Source organism: Hevea brasiliensis, chromosome 18, assembly GCF_030052815.1.
Source record: "Hevea brasiliensis isolate MT/VB/25A 57/8 chromosome 18, ASM3005281v1, whole genome shotgun sequence".
NCBI classification, from domain to species: domain Eukaryota; kingdom Viridiplantae; phylum Streptophyta; class Magnoliopsida; order Malpighiales; family Euphorbiaceae; genus Hevea; species Hevea brasiliensis.
This window is the reverse complement of record NC_079510.1, coordinates 21,816,396-21,834,755: the sequence shown is the minus strand read 5'-3', so window position 1 is coordinate 21,834,755 and position 18,360 is coordinate 21,816,396. Positions and strand designations below refer to the sequence as shown.

At 32.1% G+C, this 18,360-nt stretch overlaps 1 protein-coding gene and 1 pseudogene across 1 annotated transcript; both read right to left on the bottom strand.

Annotated features, from left to right (window-relative positions):
* Positions 1 to 606: 606 nt before the first annotated feature.
* LOC110659173 (metalloendoproteinase 1-like) lies at positions 607 to 1,514 on the bottom strand. The gene has a single exon (XM_058140790.1). The coding sequence runs from the start codon at positions 1,501 to 1,503 to the stop codon at positions 622 to 624; it is 882 nt and encodes a 293-aa protein (XP_057996773.1). The 5' UTR covers positions 1,504 to 1,514; the 3' UTR covers positions 607 to 621.
* Positions 1,515 to 5,170: 3,656 nt separating this feature from the next.
* On the bottom strand, positions 5,171 to 6,174 carry LOC110659175 (metalloendoproteinase 2-MMP-like; annotated as a pseudogene).
* Between the last annotated feature and the right edge of the window lie 12,186 nt (positions 6,175 to 18,360).

Here is an 18,360-nt window from a genome sequence, read left to right as displayed (position 1 = left end):
ATTTAACTAAAAATCAAGAAGTTCAATTTCTTGATTTGCTTTATTTTTAAGCTAAATTTATCTTAAATTGAAATATCATAACTAATTTGGACAAAAAAAAAATAAAAAATTATTTAAATTGGGTGAAATTGAGCATTAAATCATTATTCTTTACTTTTGACCTGCATTTTCAGTTTTTAGAGATTTTCTCATTTTTAATTCCTTTGGCCAATTTAAAAAAAGCACCAAAATTTTGATTTTTCTGCATTAATCTCTCTTTTTCAGAGAATTTGAATTTATTTTTTTTATATAAAAGAAATATCTTTTATATTACTTTGATTTTGATTCATGTGATTATAATTGAAGTTAAAATAACAACTCTGTCATTCCAATCCAATCCAATCCAACTCTTACTAAAATAATAAACTACGATTTCCATAATTCACAAAATTTTATTACCATATATAATATAAAATATGTCACATTTTTAATTTTTATTTATAATTCACTGGATAAGCTACATAGTGGCGAATATTTATCTCCTTTCATAAAATCTACTATAATTGATCACTTAATTTTTGCAACATATTATACATAGCTGCAATCACTTATTTCTTAAAATTTACAACATCTATAATGTGATTAATTAGGGTACAGAGCTTGTATGCCTTCAATATCATCTTGAGTGAGATCCCTTTTGATAGTTCCAGCCGCAATTCCTGAATGCATAACAGCATTTGGATCTTGACTATGTGCTAGTCCAAGAACGTGACCTAATTCATGAAGAGCCACGGATTCCAAGTCCATGTGGTTCATGTCAGGATTTGTACTCCAACTCTCATCTGCATCATAATGGGACCTTCCATCTTGTGGGAAAAAAGAATGAGCCAAAACCCTGCCAGGCCCATCAAAAGGCAGTCCATCCCCATGATCACCACTGTAAAACCCAATCACAATATTTGCTTTTTCATCAGCTGATGCTTCTTTAAACTTGAATTGGGATGCACCTTCCCAGCTCTGGAAAGCTTGTGCAAAAGCTGACCTGAAATCTTGATCATCAGGGACACTGGAGCTGAACGAGTAGGTGAGTTCAAACTCAGACCATCTTGGAAACCCTCTTGGGAAATTATAAAGGGACTGGTTCAGGGATGCGAGATTGGTGATATCATCAGGAACTCCACATCGAGGGATCATCATTTTTTTTATGGTATTAGAGTTGAGGCTTCCAGTAATGTTGAGATGATAATATTTTTGGTACGTTTTGAGTGCAGACTCCAAGTGATCATCAAAATCATCGGTTAGATTGCTATCATTTGGATTTGCATAGAATCCAAATTTGTTGAGGTATTTTTTCACTTTATTGAGCCCAGCAATTGTTTGGCCCTTGTGGACTTCCTCCAAAATTTGAAGGGATTTCAAAGTTTGGTCCTCAGATTTCAAGATTCTGGACTGAGACACAAACGGTTGGATTGTAAGAAAGAGGAAGGCTATCAAAAGATAGAAGAAGGGGAATTTAGGAGCCATGGTAAGGAAGAATGACCTTCTTTAGCTTGGTGATTTATGTTCCAGTTGTCTAGCTATTTATTGACAACTCGGTGGATAAAAGCCCTCTCAATAATATCTCTCTTTTAAGGTAAATACACAAGTCCTAATTTAGTTTCAAGACAATGATCCCATGTTGGAAAATTCATACTTATACTGTTTTACATATAGTTGATAAGAAATGAATGTACCATAATTTTTAGTTAAAGTTTATAATAATTGTGAATAAGATCCATCATTATTTTAAAATAATGTACCAACATCATTATTTTGATCAATTTATTTTGTTTGATTATAAAAAAAAATATCAACGTCATTTTCTAACTTCAACACTTGAAAAAAAAAATAGCATTCACATTAATTTAACAAATTTCTACGCCCTTGAGCTTTGGCCGTGATAAATGAGCGGAAAACTTTTAAAAATCTCCATGTAATATATAGTTTAAAAATCAAAATTAATTTCTCAATTAAATTATTTTAAAATTTTAAATTATTTAGTATTTATATTTAAATTTTTAGATTACATATGTATATAAGCTGAAACGAAGAGAATGACGTCTTTTAAAATAAACTCACCCAATTTAATGAAGTGCTTGGAAAAAATGCTATGTGGCATAAAGTTAAAAAGAGGCTTACAAAATTAAACCACTTAATTTAGAAGGTGTTTGTTTTAATTTATAAGTTCTGTTTATAAGCTTAAAAAAAATAAAGCAGAGGTGACTAACTGCTTTTCATTTTAGTGATTATAAGTGTTGTACTTATAAGTTTTTTTTTTTATCAAGTATTTTATTATGCTACTCTCATTTAATTTTTAAAATTTCACCATATATCTCATTTAATATCATTTTTTGTTATTTAATAATAAATATTTAAATTTAAAATATTAGAAAAAAATTCTAATCCAATTCTAAAAGATATAGGCTCACACTTCTTGAAGATAGGTAGATATATTTAATCATGGCTTTGATATATTCTTTTATCTCTTTTACTATATATATATATATATATTTCCTATAAAATTGCATTCTTAGCTCTTTTTATACTTGCTAAAGAAATCTGAAAGCCAAAATCAAAGCCGCAACCTCTTAATCACTTTGTAGTCCTAGCCAAAGTTTATAAATAGTAATATTCTCTTAATTAAAAATAATAATCCATCCCAACTTAATAATTAAAATTTTAATTATGTTTGGATGAGATTACATTCGACTAGGCCTTATTGGATCATAGGGCTTATGTATATATCTTTTTCCTGTCCATGAAATGCACTTGTTAAAGACAAAAACATAATGCCGATGGAGTATTGAAGAACAAAGTATCTAGGCCTAGCCTTCTTTTGAAATAGCCCATTCATAAAAGAAGTTTTCCAAGTGTTCCTTTGGAGCACATTATGAATTTGACATTTACTATTTCAATCTAATTTTATGAAATTGAAAATAATTTCAAATGATCCTTTGATAATTCTTAATTCTAGCTCTAAAAATATAATCTTTTACTTATCATATAATATTAAGTGAATAATTTTTTAATTATAATATAAATATTTTAATTTTATATTAATTATATTATATTTAAAATAAATAAACATTATCTGTCTATTTATTTATCAATTCATTTATTATTATTATTATTATTATTATTATTATTATTATTATTATTATTATTATTATTATTATTATTATTATTATTATTATTATTATTATTATTATTTATGTATTAGTAGTTATAATTTTATACATATAAGCAATGGTATACAGTAAATATTAAAATATTTGATTAAATATTTAAAATATCGAAAATACCATAAATATTCTAAGGTATAATTCAAAAATATTTTTCAAACAACATAGAGAGAAATTAATTTTACAATATAATTATTACAAGCAAATACTAATCAATATTATATGGAAAAAAGATTTTGTTATACTGTTACCACTGCAACTATTTTATAAAGAAAGTATGAAATTGCGGTAAATTTTATTCTTTGATTGAAATGTGGATGGATTCAATATTTTCGATATCTTCTACCGTATATATACAACAATAAGCTTAAACTAATAAATGTAAATCTCTGTTTTTTTAAGTATTATCAATAATTTCTTGCTTATTAATTAATTTTACGAGATTAAGTAATTTAAAAATAAAAATTTTATTTAAAAATTTTACTTTAATATACCCTTAATCATATTTTTTTACTTAATGCATTCACATTATTTCATTTTTTTCATGTATGTAAACTTTTGAGTTAAGAATTATAACTCTATATTTTAAAATTTTTGTTTATAAAATTTCTCCTATTGATTATTTTGGTTTAGACCAAATACTACTAAATCAATAAATTGATATATAAATTAATATAATAACTTTTTTTGCCAAAATAGGCAATTTAATCTATTAAAGTTCACTTAATTTAAATTAAATAACAATTAAAATAAAAAAATTTAAATTATTACAGAGCAAAAGTGGTTAGCGACCAATTATGTAGTGCATTCAGTGCATTAAAAAATTAGTATACAAAGCACTCATAGAAAAATCGGTTACTTCTTGACATTTGGAGGTCCATATACTTTTTGTGTTCCATAAGCATACAATAATTTGCATTGACTTTAATGATTGAGTCAAATAAAATAAATAAATAAGTTCCTTTCATTAGAGGTGTTCGGTTCTGGTTCGATTCGGAGTTTAGCTAGGAATTGAAATCGAACCAAAATTTTGATACGGTATCGATTTGATTTTTCATTATTTCGGTTCAGATTCGGTATCATTTTCGATTTTTCGATTCTGGTTAGGTTCGGTACGATTCCGGTTCGGTTATTGATTCTTAAAATAATTTTGTATAATTATTTCCTTAAAAAGTGATTCTTGAATTAGCATTTAAATTTTAAATTGAATTATTAATATATAATATACCTTTTAGCTATACCTAACTTATATAATCTTTAACTATAAAGTGTGTATATAATTTAGGTTAAATATATTATATAATATAATAGTATAAGTATATCATATAATATACATTTTAATTATTTATTAATTATGTAATATTTAACTATAAGATATAAATATAATTAAGAATTAATATATATATATATGTGTGTGTGTGTGTGTCTGTAAAAAGATAATAGTATATTTATAATTAAAAATTATAAGGTAATTTAACGTACTTATAACTAAAATTATTAAGAGAATATAAAAAAATAAAATATAATATTAGGTTGTATTTAGTTCATAATTATATATAATATATATAATTATACTGAAAGTATATAATATATCTAAAAAAAATAAAAAAAATATATGTATAAATTCAGTTCTCGGTTCGATTTTGGTACAGCTCCGGTTCGGTTCTTAGTGAAGAACCAGAATCGAACTAAAGTATCAAAATAAATTCAGTTCGGTATGGTTCTTATCGACTCAGTACAGTTCTTCGGTTTGGCTTGATTCCCCTAAGAACCATGCACAACCCTAGCTTTCATCATATTATTCATAAAAAGAAGGGCAATTTTATCAAGCTTGGAATGGCAGATATTGAAAAATGAAAAGTACAATAATATCGATTTCATATGGATTAAGATTCTTTCATATTTGGTAATTAAACATGACCAAAGGAATTGCTCTTTGATTATTCCATGTAAAACTAGATTTTAGTTGATTAATTAGGGTAGAGAGCATGTATGCCATCAATATCATCTTTGGTGAGTTCCCTTTTGATAGTCCCTATTGGAATTATTGAATGCATAATGGCACTTGAATCTTGACTGTGTGCAAGCCCAAGAAGATGACCAATTTCATGAGCAGCCATAGATTCCAAGTCAAATTGGTTCATATTGGGATTACCACTCCAATCCTCATTTGCATCATATGGAATCTTCCATCTTGGGGATAAAATGCATGAGCCAGCACCTTTCCTAGAGGCCCATCAAAAGCATCTCCATCTCCATGATCACCTCTATAAAAACCGATTACAATATCAGCTCTGGAACCTGTAGGTGCTTCCTGAAAAGTGAATTGGGAAACACTTGCCCATCTCTGAAAAGCTTGCGAACAAGCTGACCTCATGTCTGCCTCATTTGGGTTTTGAACTCCAGAGCGAAACGTGTAGGTGAGTTGATACTTAGAAGATGGCCATCTTAGCATTTCCTTGGGAAATCATAGTGTGAAACCATGTGGAACATTTTCGACTTGTGGTGGTCTGCTGCTGGTTGGTTTGGATGAGGATGTGCTATTGGTGATATCAGGTACTCCAAATCGTGGAATCATCATATTCTTGATGATAGCAGAATCAAGACTCCCAGTTACCTCTAGCTTGTAAAATTTTTGGTATGTTTTGAGTGCAGACTCCAAAAGGTCATCGAAATCGTCAGTTAGATTATTGGTATCATCACTTGGGTAATATCCAAATTTTCTGAGGTGCTTCTTGACCTCATTAAGCCCAACAACATTTTGGCCCTTTTGGACTTCCTTTAGGCTTTGAAGAAATTTGAGTGTTTTCCCTTCATGACCTTCAGACTGAGCTATAAAGAGCTGGATTGAAAAGAGCAGTAAGAGGAAGGTTGTAAGAAGATAGGAGAATCTGGGAGCCATTGCTATATTTCTTTTAGTAACGAGTGGCTTTCTTGTTAGTGTTTTGCTGCTACTTATAGACAAGCTTAGCATATAGCTCAAGGATACATATATGTGTCTCATGCTATGGTTCTGCTTATTTTGTTGTGTTCTTCAATGTTTTCTTGCCAATTCATTCACAGCTGTCCTCAGTGGAAAAACTTTACTATATACTTGATTCATGATGGATTTGTCTCACCTATTTTACATATGTATCTCATTGTATATATTGTATCTCGTGTTTATGATGTACTGTATTTAAGCAAAAAAATATGCGGGTGTTGTGGATTTATATAATATAAAATAACTTATCTACTTTCTTTTTATATAAAAAAAAGGAAAAAATAATTCTGCTTCAATTGTTGTTTGGTGGTGCTGTTTATCTCGAGTTTATGATGTACAGTATTTAAGTAAAAAAATATGCGAGTGTTGTGGATTTATATAATATAAAATAACTTATCTACTTTCTTTTTATATAAAAAAAAGGAAAAAATAATTCTGCTTCAATTGTTGTTTGGTGGTCCTGTTTCCTTCCCTGTATACATTATTTGAAAATATGTTTATTTAAGTGTATTACATGAAAATAATGCAATGTGAATTCCCTAACCAAAACATATGAATGATAACCTTACATGTTTGAGATGATTTTTTTTATAATTTGTAGCTTGATGGGTGTAAGTAAAACAATCACATATTTTCATGAATTTTTTTTTTTAATTTGAAAGATGAAATTTTTGTTTTTTGATTGATCTAACTTTAAATGAAGATTGAAACAAGGTATTACAATTTTGAAAATGACTCCAATACTATTAAGTTAAAGTTGATTGATTGAATAATGATAGAGTTACTTGCCATGCTTCATGTGTAACACAGAAATCATAAATGATTGTAGATAGACAAAGTGTGGAAAATTTGACTTTTCTGGTCTTTTACATCATTTATATGATAATGATATAAGGCACCATTTCTTTTCCTTGACGAGCATATTTAAATAAAAATCTTAGTAGAGATAAGCAAGGCATCATATACTAAGTGGAGTTTGACATCCTTAAAAAAAAAAAAAAAAAAAAAAAAAAAAAAAAAAAAAAAAAAGAATTTAGAAAAGTCCATTTGACTCCAAGACAATATCAAAGTTTCAATGGGCTGATTAGTATGCCTTCTTTTTCGCTATCCACATGCATTATAACTCTTCTAACATTGAAATTTGTAGCATCAACAATGGGTAAACAGATGCAAGTTTCAATTACATAATTACTCTCTAAAACAAAAGTCATTTTGTTATGATGAATATCAAAGACCAATTGGATATGACAACGAAAGGGTGGAAAATTTTGACAATTTCACTTTTCTGGTCTTTCACATCATCTATATGATAACAAAATATAGCATCTTTCCTTTTCCTTGATAAGTGGGTTAATAGAGAAATGAACTGAACAGTTGTGCTGCTCATGTATCTCTGATTAACAAAGAACTTCCATCATAGTACTTAATCATAAATCTTTTCTAAATCAATGAATACCACAAAAAGATCTTTCTTCATCTCTCCATAAATTTTCATTAATCTTATTTCTCTTATAAATTTAAGCAATTTCATCATTACAGGAAAATAAAAAACAAAAAAAAAATTACAAATGAACCTCGGATGAATATTCCATAAGCGGAGATTGCAAACAAAGTACATGGCATCAGTTTTTTATGGGCAATTCGCTTTTTCTCATCAGTGTAAATGCATTGAAACTTCAAAATTAAGATAAAAATCTTAGTAGAGATAAGCAAGGCATCATATAATAAGTGAAGTTTGATGTCCTTCAAAAATCAAAAAATAATAAAAAAGGAGAAATTAAAAACGTCCATTTGACACCAAGACAATATCAAAGTTGCAATGGCTGACTAAAAAACAAAAGTCATTTTGTTGACCAATTAGATAGAAAAGATCAAATCTTTTCGCTAATCGGTAATTATATTAAAACGTTTTAATTTTTCACTATATATCACAACCTTTAAAACTGAGAGTAATTATAGTTAAATCTCAAACTTTGTACCAACAAATACATATTTTAGGATGTTAAACTATTATTTGCATTCATATTGTTATGCACAACAAAATGCATTTTATAAATTGACTTTTTTGCTTCTTTTTATTAACAAAATTCAGATTTACTCAAATTAATTTTGAAATTTGATTACAATTGCTCCCAATCTTAAAGGTTGGGATATGATTGTCAATTAATGAAAAGATTTTAGGATATTAAACTATTATTTGGGTTCATATTGTTATGCACAACAAAAATGCAGTTTATAAATTGACTTTTTGGCTTCTTTTATTAACAAAATTTAGATTTATTCGAATTGACTTTGAAATTTGGTTACAATCACTACCAATCTTAAAGGTTGGGATATGATTGTTAATTAGTGAAAAGATTTGGCCATTATGTCCAATAGGCCAATATCAATTTATTAGGAAAGAAAAGAATTAGTGAGTGATTAGATAAAACATTTGGAGAACAATTTTAATTACCGAGAAAATAAGAAATCAATTTAAATACATAGATATCTATTAAAATACATAAACTATGGTTAACGTGGGCAAAATTTCGATTTCTTATAGTGAGAACTCAACTCAAGCCAATCAATATTTAAATGTGTGTATAAATATTAAAGCCCATCCTTTTACAAAATAATAATTTTTTGGTAATATTATATTTAATATTATACCTTTTGATCAAATAATATAAAATTATTAAACCATTATTTACTATATACCCTTCTTATAAGCAAAATGAAAATTAAAAATATTACCTTCTTTTTATTATTTTAGCTTACTTTATTTTTTTTTTAAAAACCTTTTGGTGTGAGTTGTTTAAAAATAGTAATATTCTTTTAATTAGAAATAATAATTCATCCTCACTTAATAATCAAAACTTTAATAGATGTCCTCTCTTTCATGGGAGTTTAGGTTTTCTTCTAGGAGTGTTGTTGCCCTCTAGGGGGCTAGTTTAGTCATTGTTTTGTTGTTGTTCTCATCATTTTGTTTAGTTTTCTTTTCCTTTACTATGTTTCTTGTTGTTGTCATTGTTTGTCTTCCTTTTGATTTTGTCAGTGTCTTTTCTTTCCTTCATTTAATGTTGTCTTTCTTTGTTTTTTCTGTGTCTTTCAGACTCTATTGGGGTCTATTCTTTGTGTCCTTCATGGGATATCAGTTGTGGATTGTGACGTAGTGATGGCTTCAAGTGCAAAGGGTATTTTTCAGAGGGGTAGTGTGGAAAAGCAATTGACGGAGTTGGAGGCAACAATTATTGATTGTGATATTCCATGGAGGTTACTGATGAGAAGAAATTGAAATTATGTTTAGAGGGCAAATTGTGGACTGATCAGACATATAATAAACAAGCCTTGATGGATACATGTAAAATTATGCCTTTCATTCTTCTTCGAGGAGTATTGTCACCCTCTAGGGGGCTAGTTTAGTTCTTGTTTTATTGTCATTCTCATCATTTTGTTTAGTTTTTTTTTTTTTTCCTTTTCTGTGTTTCTCATTGTTGTCATTGTGTGTTTTCCTTTTGATTTTGTTAGCTTCTTTTCTTTCCTTCATTTAATGTTGGCCTTCTTTATTTATTGTATCTTTTAGGCTATCTTGGGATCTATTCTCTGTGTCCTTCATGGGATATCATTATGAGGTGGTGATGGCTTTGAGTGCAAAAGGTATTTTTCAGAGGGGTAGTGTGCAAAAGCAACCTACGGAGTTAGAGGCAACGATTACTAATTGTGATATTTTAGAGGAGGTTACTGATGAAAATGAAATTGAAATTATGTTTAGTGAGCAAATTGTGGACTGATCGAACATATAATAAACAAGCTTTGATGGATACAATGGTGAAAGTGTGGAAGGCTAAATATGGGGTAGATGCTAGGGAATGGGGGAAGGATATTTTCCTTTTTCAATTTCACCATTGGCAGGATTTGATTAATGTCATTCCTAATGAGCCTTGGCAATTCGAAAAAAAAAAAAGATTCTGGTTTTGAAGGCGATTAAGGGTGAAGAGCAGCCTTTGTTCATTGATTTCTCAACGTCCCCATTATGATTGAGAGCTTATGATTTACCATTGTGCTGTATGAATGAAGTGGTGGCCCAGAAACTGAGCAGCAAGATGGGCACTTTCTCAAAAATGCATTAAGATCAGAATATGCATTGGAGGAAATTTTTACAATTCTTGGTGTTGGTAGTTTTGAGACCTCTTCTTAGGGGGGACAATGATTAAGGTTAGGGGTGGTGAGTTGGTATGGATTGCACTTAAATATGAAGGTTAACCCACTTTTTGTTATTTCTATGAGAAATGTGGGCATCCTTTGAAAAGTTGTGATGATGTAGTGGGAGGTGAGGGCGTTGGGGAGGAAGTGGGTGAGTGTAGAGAATCCATTAGGCGTCTCCAATACATCGAAATAAGTTATTCCTTATAGTTTATTCTGAAGATTGTGTTGTAACAAGATAATTATTTATGGATTTTACTTCTCAAAAAAAATTTGTCTAAGTTTTCTAATAATGGTAGTGATGATGGAGATTGCTCTAGTGTGCATCGGGCTGTGTAGGATTAGGGTATTATGAAAAGTACATAGGACATGAATGTTTCTCCAATATATAACTAGCCAACAAAGACACATTAAATGCAATTCGTGTCAGTGTGTGGAAAGATAAAGGTGTTGCTCTTATATCAGAGAATATTTTAACCCCTACCATGTTTGTTCCTACTTAGGGTATTGTCTCTGATATGTGTCCCTAAAACTTTTCATGAGTGCCATGCCAAAATGTTTCTCCCCAATTACACAACCACCTTTGAAGCTAATAAGACCATTGTTCACCATGTGACCATTCATTATGATTTTCCAGAACTTACAATCATTATTATTTCTACACCCAGCCCAAACACCAATGCAGGTAATCCTTTAACTGTTCCTATTACTCAAACTCAGCCCCCTAATTACATTTTTAGCTTGAGAAAAACTAAAAAACCATATAAATCATCCTTTTGGAAATGTAAAGCCTGTCAAACTGCTACTATTATGATGTCGGATATTGTCCCAGCTGGCGGAAAGAGGAAAGAAAGACTGGAAGAGAGATTGATGGATTTATTAGAGGATATTTGATGGACTTGTTAGAAGATAAAAGGAGTTTAAAAATGAGAAATGTTACTAAGGAGTTAGGTGTATCTAGTGTTGAAGCCCATGATTCTGCTTAGCTGGAGCTCCAGGGGGCTTGGAAATAAAGCTAAAGGTTTCAAAAGTGGATATAGTGAAAAGAGGATTTAAGGAGAGTGTGTGGGTCAGCTGTGATGATTCCGTTGATAGGAAGTACTAATGTTATGGAAGGAAAAGATGGATGTGGTTTTGTTATCTTTTTGCTTTCATCACACTAATGTCAAAATTGATAGAAGTTGGAGGCTTACTGGGTTTTATGGGGTGGCTTAAGGTGAATATGAAATATAAATCTTGGGAGTTATTAGATAATTTGAAAAGAAAGTCCTCTTTACCTTGGTTATGTGTAGGAGACTTTAATAGGTTCTGTATAGTTTTGAGAAGTTGGGAGGAAATGCTAGGGACCTGTAGAAGATGTTGGATTTGAATGCAGTTCTTAATAGGTGTTGCCTTGATAATTTGGTATAGAAGGATTATCATTGCACTAGGAATAATGGTCAAAGTGGGGTGGGCAACATCAAAGAGCCTTGGATCGAGTAATTGCTTTCACCGAAAAGGTTCTTAGATGCTTTGATTTCTCAGTTGAGCATTTAGTTTGAAGTGGATCTGACTATTGCTCTGTTTGAATCTCTTGGGATTTGAACAAGTAGAGGAGGCATAAAAAAAAAAACCCTTTTCATTTTGAAAACATGTGGTTAAGGGATGATAGTTGTCATATGATGATGGAGGATAGTTGGCTAGAGGTTGAGGTTAGAAGAGATACTGATTCGATGGAATATATAATAATGTTATGGCATTGGTTTGAGGGAATAGGAGAAAATTAATTTTGCTAGTGTTAATAAATCTCTTGCAGGCTATAGGACGAAGTTGCATAATTTGCAGTGTGGTCCACAAAAGGATGCTTGTGTGGCAAAGCAGAAAGATATTGAAAGGGATATTAGGGAGTTGCTAGCTAGGGAGGAAATTATGTGGGCTTAATGGTCTAGGATGTCATGGTTAAAGGAGGGAGATAAGAATATTGGGTTTTTCCATACTAGGGCTAATCTTAGGAAGAAGCATAATGGCATTAACACTATTCATGATGGTGTGGATAGCTCATATTTTGATAAGGGGGATATTACTAGAGTTATGACAAACTATTTTCGTTGCCTTTTCACTACCTCTGGTTCATCTGATATTGATAAGGTGTTCAACAGATTAGAGGCTAGAGTTACTATTGAGATGAATACCAGACTGCCTGAACCTTTTTCTAGAGATGAGATTGTTGTTGCTCTCAAGCAGATGCATCCATCCAAAGCTTCTGGTCTTGATGGTATGCCCCCTAGATTTTTTTTCAAAACTGTTGGCATGTTGTTGGTTTTTCTGTTATTGATAGAGTTCTTAATATTCTTAATCATGGTGGGTCTTCTGAGTCTCTGAATCACACTTTTATTACTCTAATCCCAAAGGTTAATAATCATGTGCATGTGCACACTAAAGATTATCGCCTTATTAGCTTGTGTAATGTCATTTTTAAGCTAGTCACAAAATGTATTGCTAATAGGTTAAAGTATGTATTACCTTCTGTCATCCATCATACTCACTTTGCTTTTGTTCTGAGTCACTTGATTACAGATAATGCCCTTGTAGCATTTGACTTATCTCATTTCATGAAAAATAATAAAAAAAGGGGTAAATATGGACAATTTTGCCCTTAATTTAGGAATGTCTAAAGATTATGATAGGATGGAATGGTGTCTTCTGGAGAGAGTTATGGTGAGAATGGGCTTTGATGTGTCTTGGGTTAATTTGATCATGTGTTGTATCTTTTACGTCCTATTCTATGTTGATTAATGGGAACCTCAAGAGACATTTTACATCCCCAACAGGGTCTTAGGCAAGGTGACCCTTTGGTCTCATATCTTTTTCTATTTTGTGCAGAAGTTTTTTTAGGGCTTATAAGACATGCAGAGTTGAACTAGGTGATTGATGGTATTAAGATTTGTAAGGGAGCCCCTTTTATTTCTCACATGTTCTTTGCAGATGATAGCATAATTTTTGGTAGAGCATCTACAGCTGAGATACAGACACTCGAAAATTAACTTGGAAAAATGAAGATTTCTTTTAGCAAGAATGTTCATGTTGACCATCAGGAAAGGCTGCAATCTCAGATTGGTGTCTGTTGCATTGATTAGCATAGCAAATATTTAGGTCTCCTAGCTATTATTAGTAGGAAGAAGCAATATATTTTCAGTAACCTATGCGACAGAGTGAAAAAAAAAACTTAAAAGTTGAAAGAGAAATTCCTTTCAAGAGCTTGCAAAAAAGTCATTCTCAAGGCACTTATTCCATCAATTCCTACTTTCACCATGAGCTGTTTCTTGCTTACTATTAAGCTTTGTAAGCATATTAAAAGCCAAATAGTGAGATTCTGGTGGGGTCAACAAAATGAAGAGAAGAAGATTCATCAGTGTGCTTGGAGGAAAATGTGTGAACCAAAGTGTAGCGATGGAGCGAGTTCCCTAGATTTGCATGCTTTTAATTTAGCCATGTTAGCTAAGCAATGCTAGCACCTCTTTAGCATCCTGATTCACTAATTGCCCAATTGTTAAAAGCTATATACTATCCTCACCCTTCATTTTTTGATGCTACGATAGGTTTCAGGCCAAGTTATACTTGGCATTCAATTGTTCAAGTTAGGTTGATTCTTGAGAAAGGAACTAGGTGGCTCGTGGGCATTGAGGTGTAGATCAATATATGGTGTGATAGGTGTACAAAGTTTTTCCCTGTCCTCCTCCATCGGATTTAGTTTTGTATGTGAGTGATTTGATTAATCGTGATGTGTGGTGCTGGAGGAAAGAGGTCATGGATGGGATTTCTTTGCCATTTGAAGCGGCTCAAATCTGTGATATTCCACTTAGTAGGAGGCGATCCAAAGATTGTACTATTTGGCATTTTTCACAGATTGGTGATTTCAGTGTTGAAAGTGCATACAAGATGGCATTATAAGATCTAGTTTATTTTGCTTCAAGAGCCTCTTCTTCAAATAAAGTTGATTCAGTGTGGAAGAAGCTTTGGAATATTAATGTGTTGGGTAAGGTTAAGCATTTTCTTCATCAGGCGTGTTCTAATCAGCTTCCTATTAAGGTTGGCTTGTATCATAGGAAAGTGTTAACAGATGATAAGTGTAATATTTGTGTGTTGGGGTTAAAAATGGTTGTTCATGCTCTTCGATATTGTAACTGTGCTCAGCGTATTTTTTTAGCTAGTCCTATTGGTCTTATTGTGATGAGTTCCATTCCAATTTCTTTTCTGAACCGGTTCAAGTGGTGATGGGGGATTGCTTCTCAGCCTCAAGTGGAGTTATTCAATATGTTATAATGGGCCATTTGGAAGTCCAAAAATGCATTTTATAGTGGGATTGTTTCTCAGTCTAGATAATTAGTTCAGCTGTGAGCCTTCTTGCTGATTTCCAACAGTGCTAAGGTGTTTCATTATAGTGGCCTCCTCTTTCATGACCGTCTAGATTGTGATGCCCCTCACCCGTCTACAGTGTAGCTGAGCGAGGAGTGTCACATTCGGTGCCGGAGAACCCTATCTTGTCTTATCATGTTCATTGTAAATTTTTAATATCATTTAAAAATAGGTATTTCATATTTGAAATAAATTTTTTTTTATAACAATTTATTTCTGTGGATACCCGGGCAAAGCCTCCTCTATTTGATTGGCATATGGCGGGTTCCACTAGTTACCTGTTAACAACAATTTCATATCTCTACATGTCATATCATGTCATTTCTGCTCATACAATTTCAAGTTCATTCATTCATCTAGAAATTCATATGCAAAAATTTATAACTTTATTTACTATCCAAAATATGTAATTACAATTTTTATTTACATCACAAACTAGTAATTACATCATGATTATACACAATGAACTAAAATACTAGTCTATATATGGGCCCTACCAAAATACAAAAGACTGGTGAAGTGACTCTGGACTGTATGCGAGATCCGTCAATTGCGTCGAACACTCATGTGGCATTCGCTGTGGCGATCACGATCTCCAGTACCTATGCAATGGAAAATCCAACGCGCTAAGCAATTTGCTTAGTGGTGCATAACCTTAAAGCAGAATAACTAAATAATTTAAAATGACGATAATATGTGTAATTCCATAATTCTAGGTCAATGGCATATTTTATAACACTTTGGAATCAATATATTTATCAGGATCTTATCTATGCATATATTTCATTTTCAGTCTCCTTAAACTTATATCAGTGAATTTGTCATTAATTCTAAGACATTTATAAATTTCCTATACTTTGAGAATAGTTAAATTTAACAGTATCTTTTATATTCATTTCTTATACAGACTAAGTCATTTATAACTTTTCTGTACTTTGAAAATAAATTAATTATCAGTATCTTTTCTGGGTATTAATTTCATTCTCTGGCTTTTTAAACTCATATTAGAGTCTTTGGAATCGTATCAGTGTATTTTATGTCATATCGGGGTATTTCATGTCATATCTATATATTTGTGCCCAAGTAACCTATAACAAACTATAATGCTGGATACACAGGAGTATACAGGTTAGACAGTCATATGTCTACCCTATATACATCTGTAAGGCACGAGGCCAGCGGTCAGGTACGAGGCCTGCTGTCAGGCTTGTAAAACCAGAAATAAGGTTAGGCACAATGGCCAATGGGTATGCATATAGCCTGTAGAACAATCATATTAGACATATATTGTCAGTTCATGATTTGCTCTGTAAGCAGTACTGCAATCTATGGTCCATAATTGGTATACTAATCAATCCAACTATATACATATAAACCTAGGCATACTTTGGGCAAATTAGTACTATTAAGCACTTGTAGTTTTATTATTTCATGCTATGTACTATTAAGGGTTCATAACATATTTTTATTTCACTTCATGTACTACGTATGCTTTATACCATTTCCATGTTATTATAATGAGAACATAGGTCCCAAGCACTCATTCGTACAACTTATGTATTTATCACTTTATAGAGAGAAAATAGGTCCCACATATCCTTTCATGTGGTTTAGTGTTTAATGGCTTGTTAGGGTTAAATTCCTACCATAAGATAATTTTATCTCATGGACCTTTATTTGGTTTTAGTTTTTGTGTCTTACTTTTACCTATCCATATGATCAGTGTGTAGCCACTGTTTGGCCACACTTCCATCATGGAAGTTGTTCCTCTATGTCTTATCTTTATTTTCCCTTTTGAATCATGTCAATTTGATTTTTAGAACTCAAGTTATGGTCAGATAACCATAACTGACTCATTCCCAGATTCTGGTTCATTAACTAGGTAGCTTTTGGACTTAAATGTTACCTAATTAATGGAACAAGTTGCAGTCACTTTTAGGCATGGTGATCTTCATAAAATTTGTTGCCCTATGTCTTATGATCATTGAGAAATTTGTATCACAAATTTTCAAGTTTTGTGGAATTATTTATGGCCAATTAACTGACCTGGGTTCATGTACCCTGTGCCAACAGGGGCTCAGTTCAGGACAGTGATTGTAGGTCACTTTTTGATATTCTTAAATTCATAGTTTGAGGAAGGTTCCTAAAACAAAGTTGTATCCCTGTTTCTCAGGTTTCTGGAAAGGTATGGCTCATCTCAATTGGATTTTTCTAGTGAGAGTTATGACTAAAAGACTGTTCTGGGGTCAAGTGCAGTTTGGTCAGATTCCAGGTTTTGATACAGTAATTTGTTCTAACTATTTGACCTAGTTCTCTTGATTTCTAGGTTTTGGTCAAAATACCAATTTTGTAGGTATGTATCTTGTGGACATTTTGCCACTGGTTTCACTACATTTGAGTTCTTGTAGACCAAGTTATGGCCAATTTTCCAAAACTAGTCGAGTAAGTTCATGTCCAGAAATTTCCGGGCAACACAGGTCTGGACAGTTTTGTAACCCAACTTGGGCTAGCAATTTGGCTTGGTTCTTGGCATTTCTGGTGTCACAACCCAACCTATGGGCCGGACCGGCACTAGGACCTGGGCTAGCCTAAAGCCCCCGAGACCCGTAGTAAGCCTAACTGTTCATTAACCCAACTCTAAGGCCCATTTGGGCCCAATATCAAGAAATCAACCGGACAGAGTCCGGCCATAAAGTGGACCTTTCAACGGGGAGTTTTTGACTCACCCGACCTATAAATAAAATATATCATCAATTGGGGAGCTCAGCTCACCCTCCACATACTCAAATCAACATAAAGATAAATGGGAGCTTAGCTCCCTCATCCAGTCCATCAAACATGCATATAATAATTTTACAGGTCCACATGACAATTTATATTATAGACCCAAATCATTTAAATATTTCTAACACATGCAGAAATTCTAGGAGTAAATAAAATTACACAAATATTGATAAAACAACCTGCGATGGAGAAAAGCAGGTTAACCACAATAAAATCCTCCTATAGCCTGAAAAAATATTGAACAGGAGTGAGCGTTCGACTCAGAGAGTAAAATATCAATTTTAACCATAATCTCTATAACTATCTAAAGCTAATGCACCCTGTAGAGTGAAATGCAACATCAACAACATGTTTACATCATAACATCAAAAAGGTAATTTGGAGCACTCACGCACCCTGTAACATCAATCATAATATATGGGAGCTGATCCCCTATACAGCCCTCTTAAATCCAACCTGGTGCCAGCGAAGAACTCAAGCCGGACTTTCGCTTAATAAACCAAATCGGGGGTCCCAGCGAAGAACTCATACCATGACTACCCCCCGAAGGATCGGGTCCCAGCGAAGAACTCAAGCCGTGACTACCCGTCCTGTCCATAGTCCATACCACATCACACGTACACCAACGCATGCACACTGCTCCAAATTACCACAACAACATCCATGGTACGTTAACAGTTATGAATGCAACATAAATCGTGCCTAGAGTTTAACTATATAAATATATGCATATAAGTGATGCATGGGCATGCTTGAACATATAATAATATCGAAATTACAATTAAAATTAATATTTTACTCACAGACTTGACA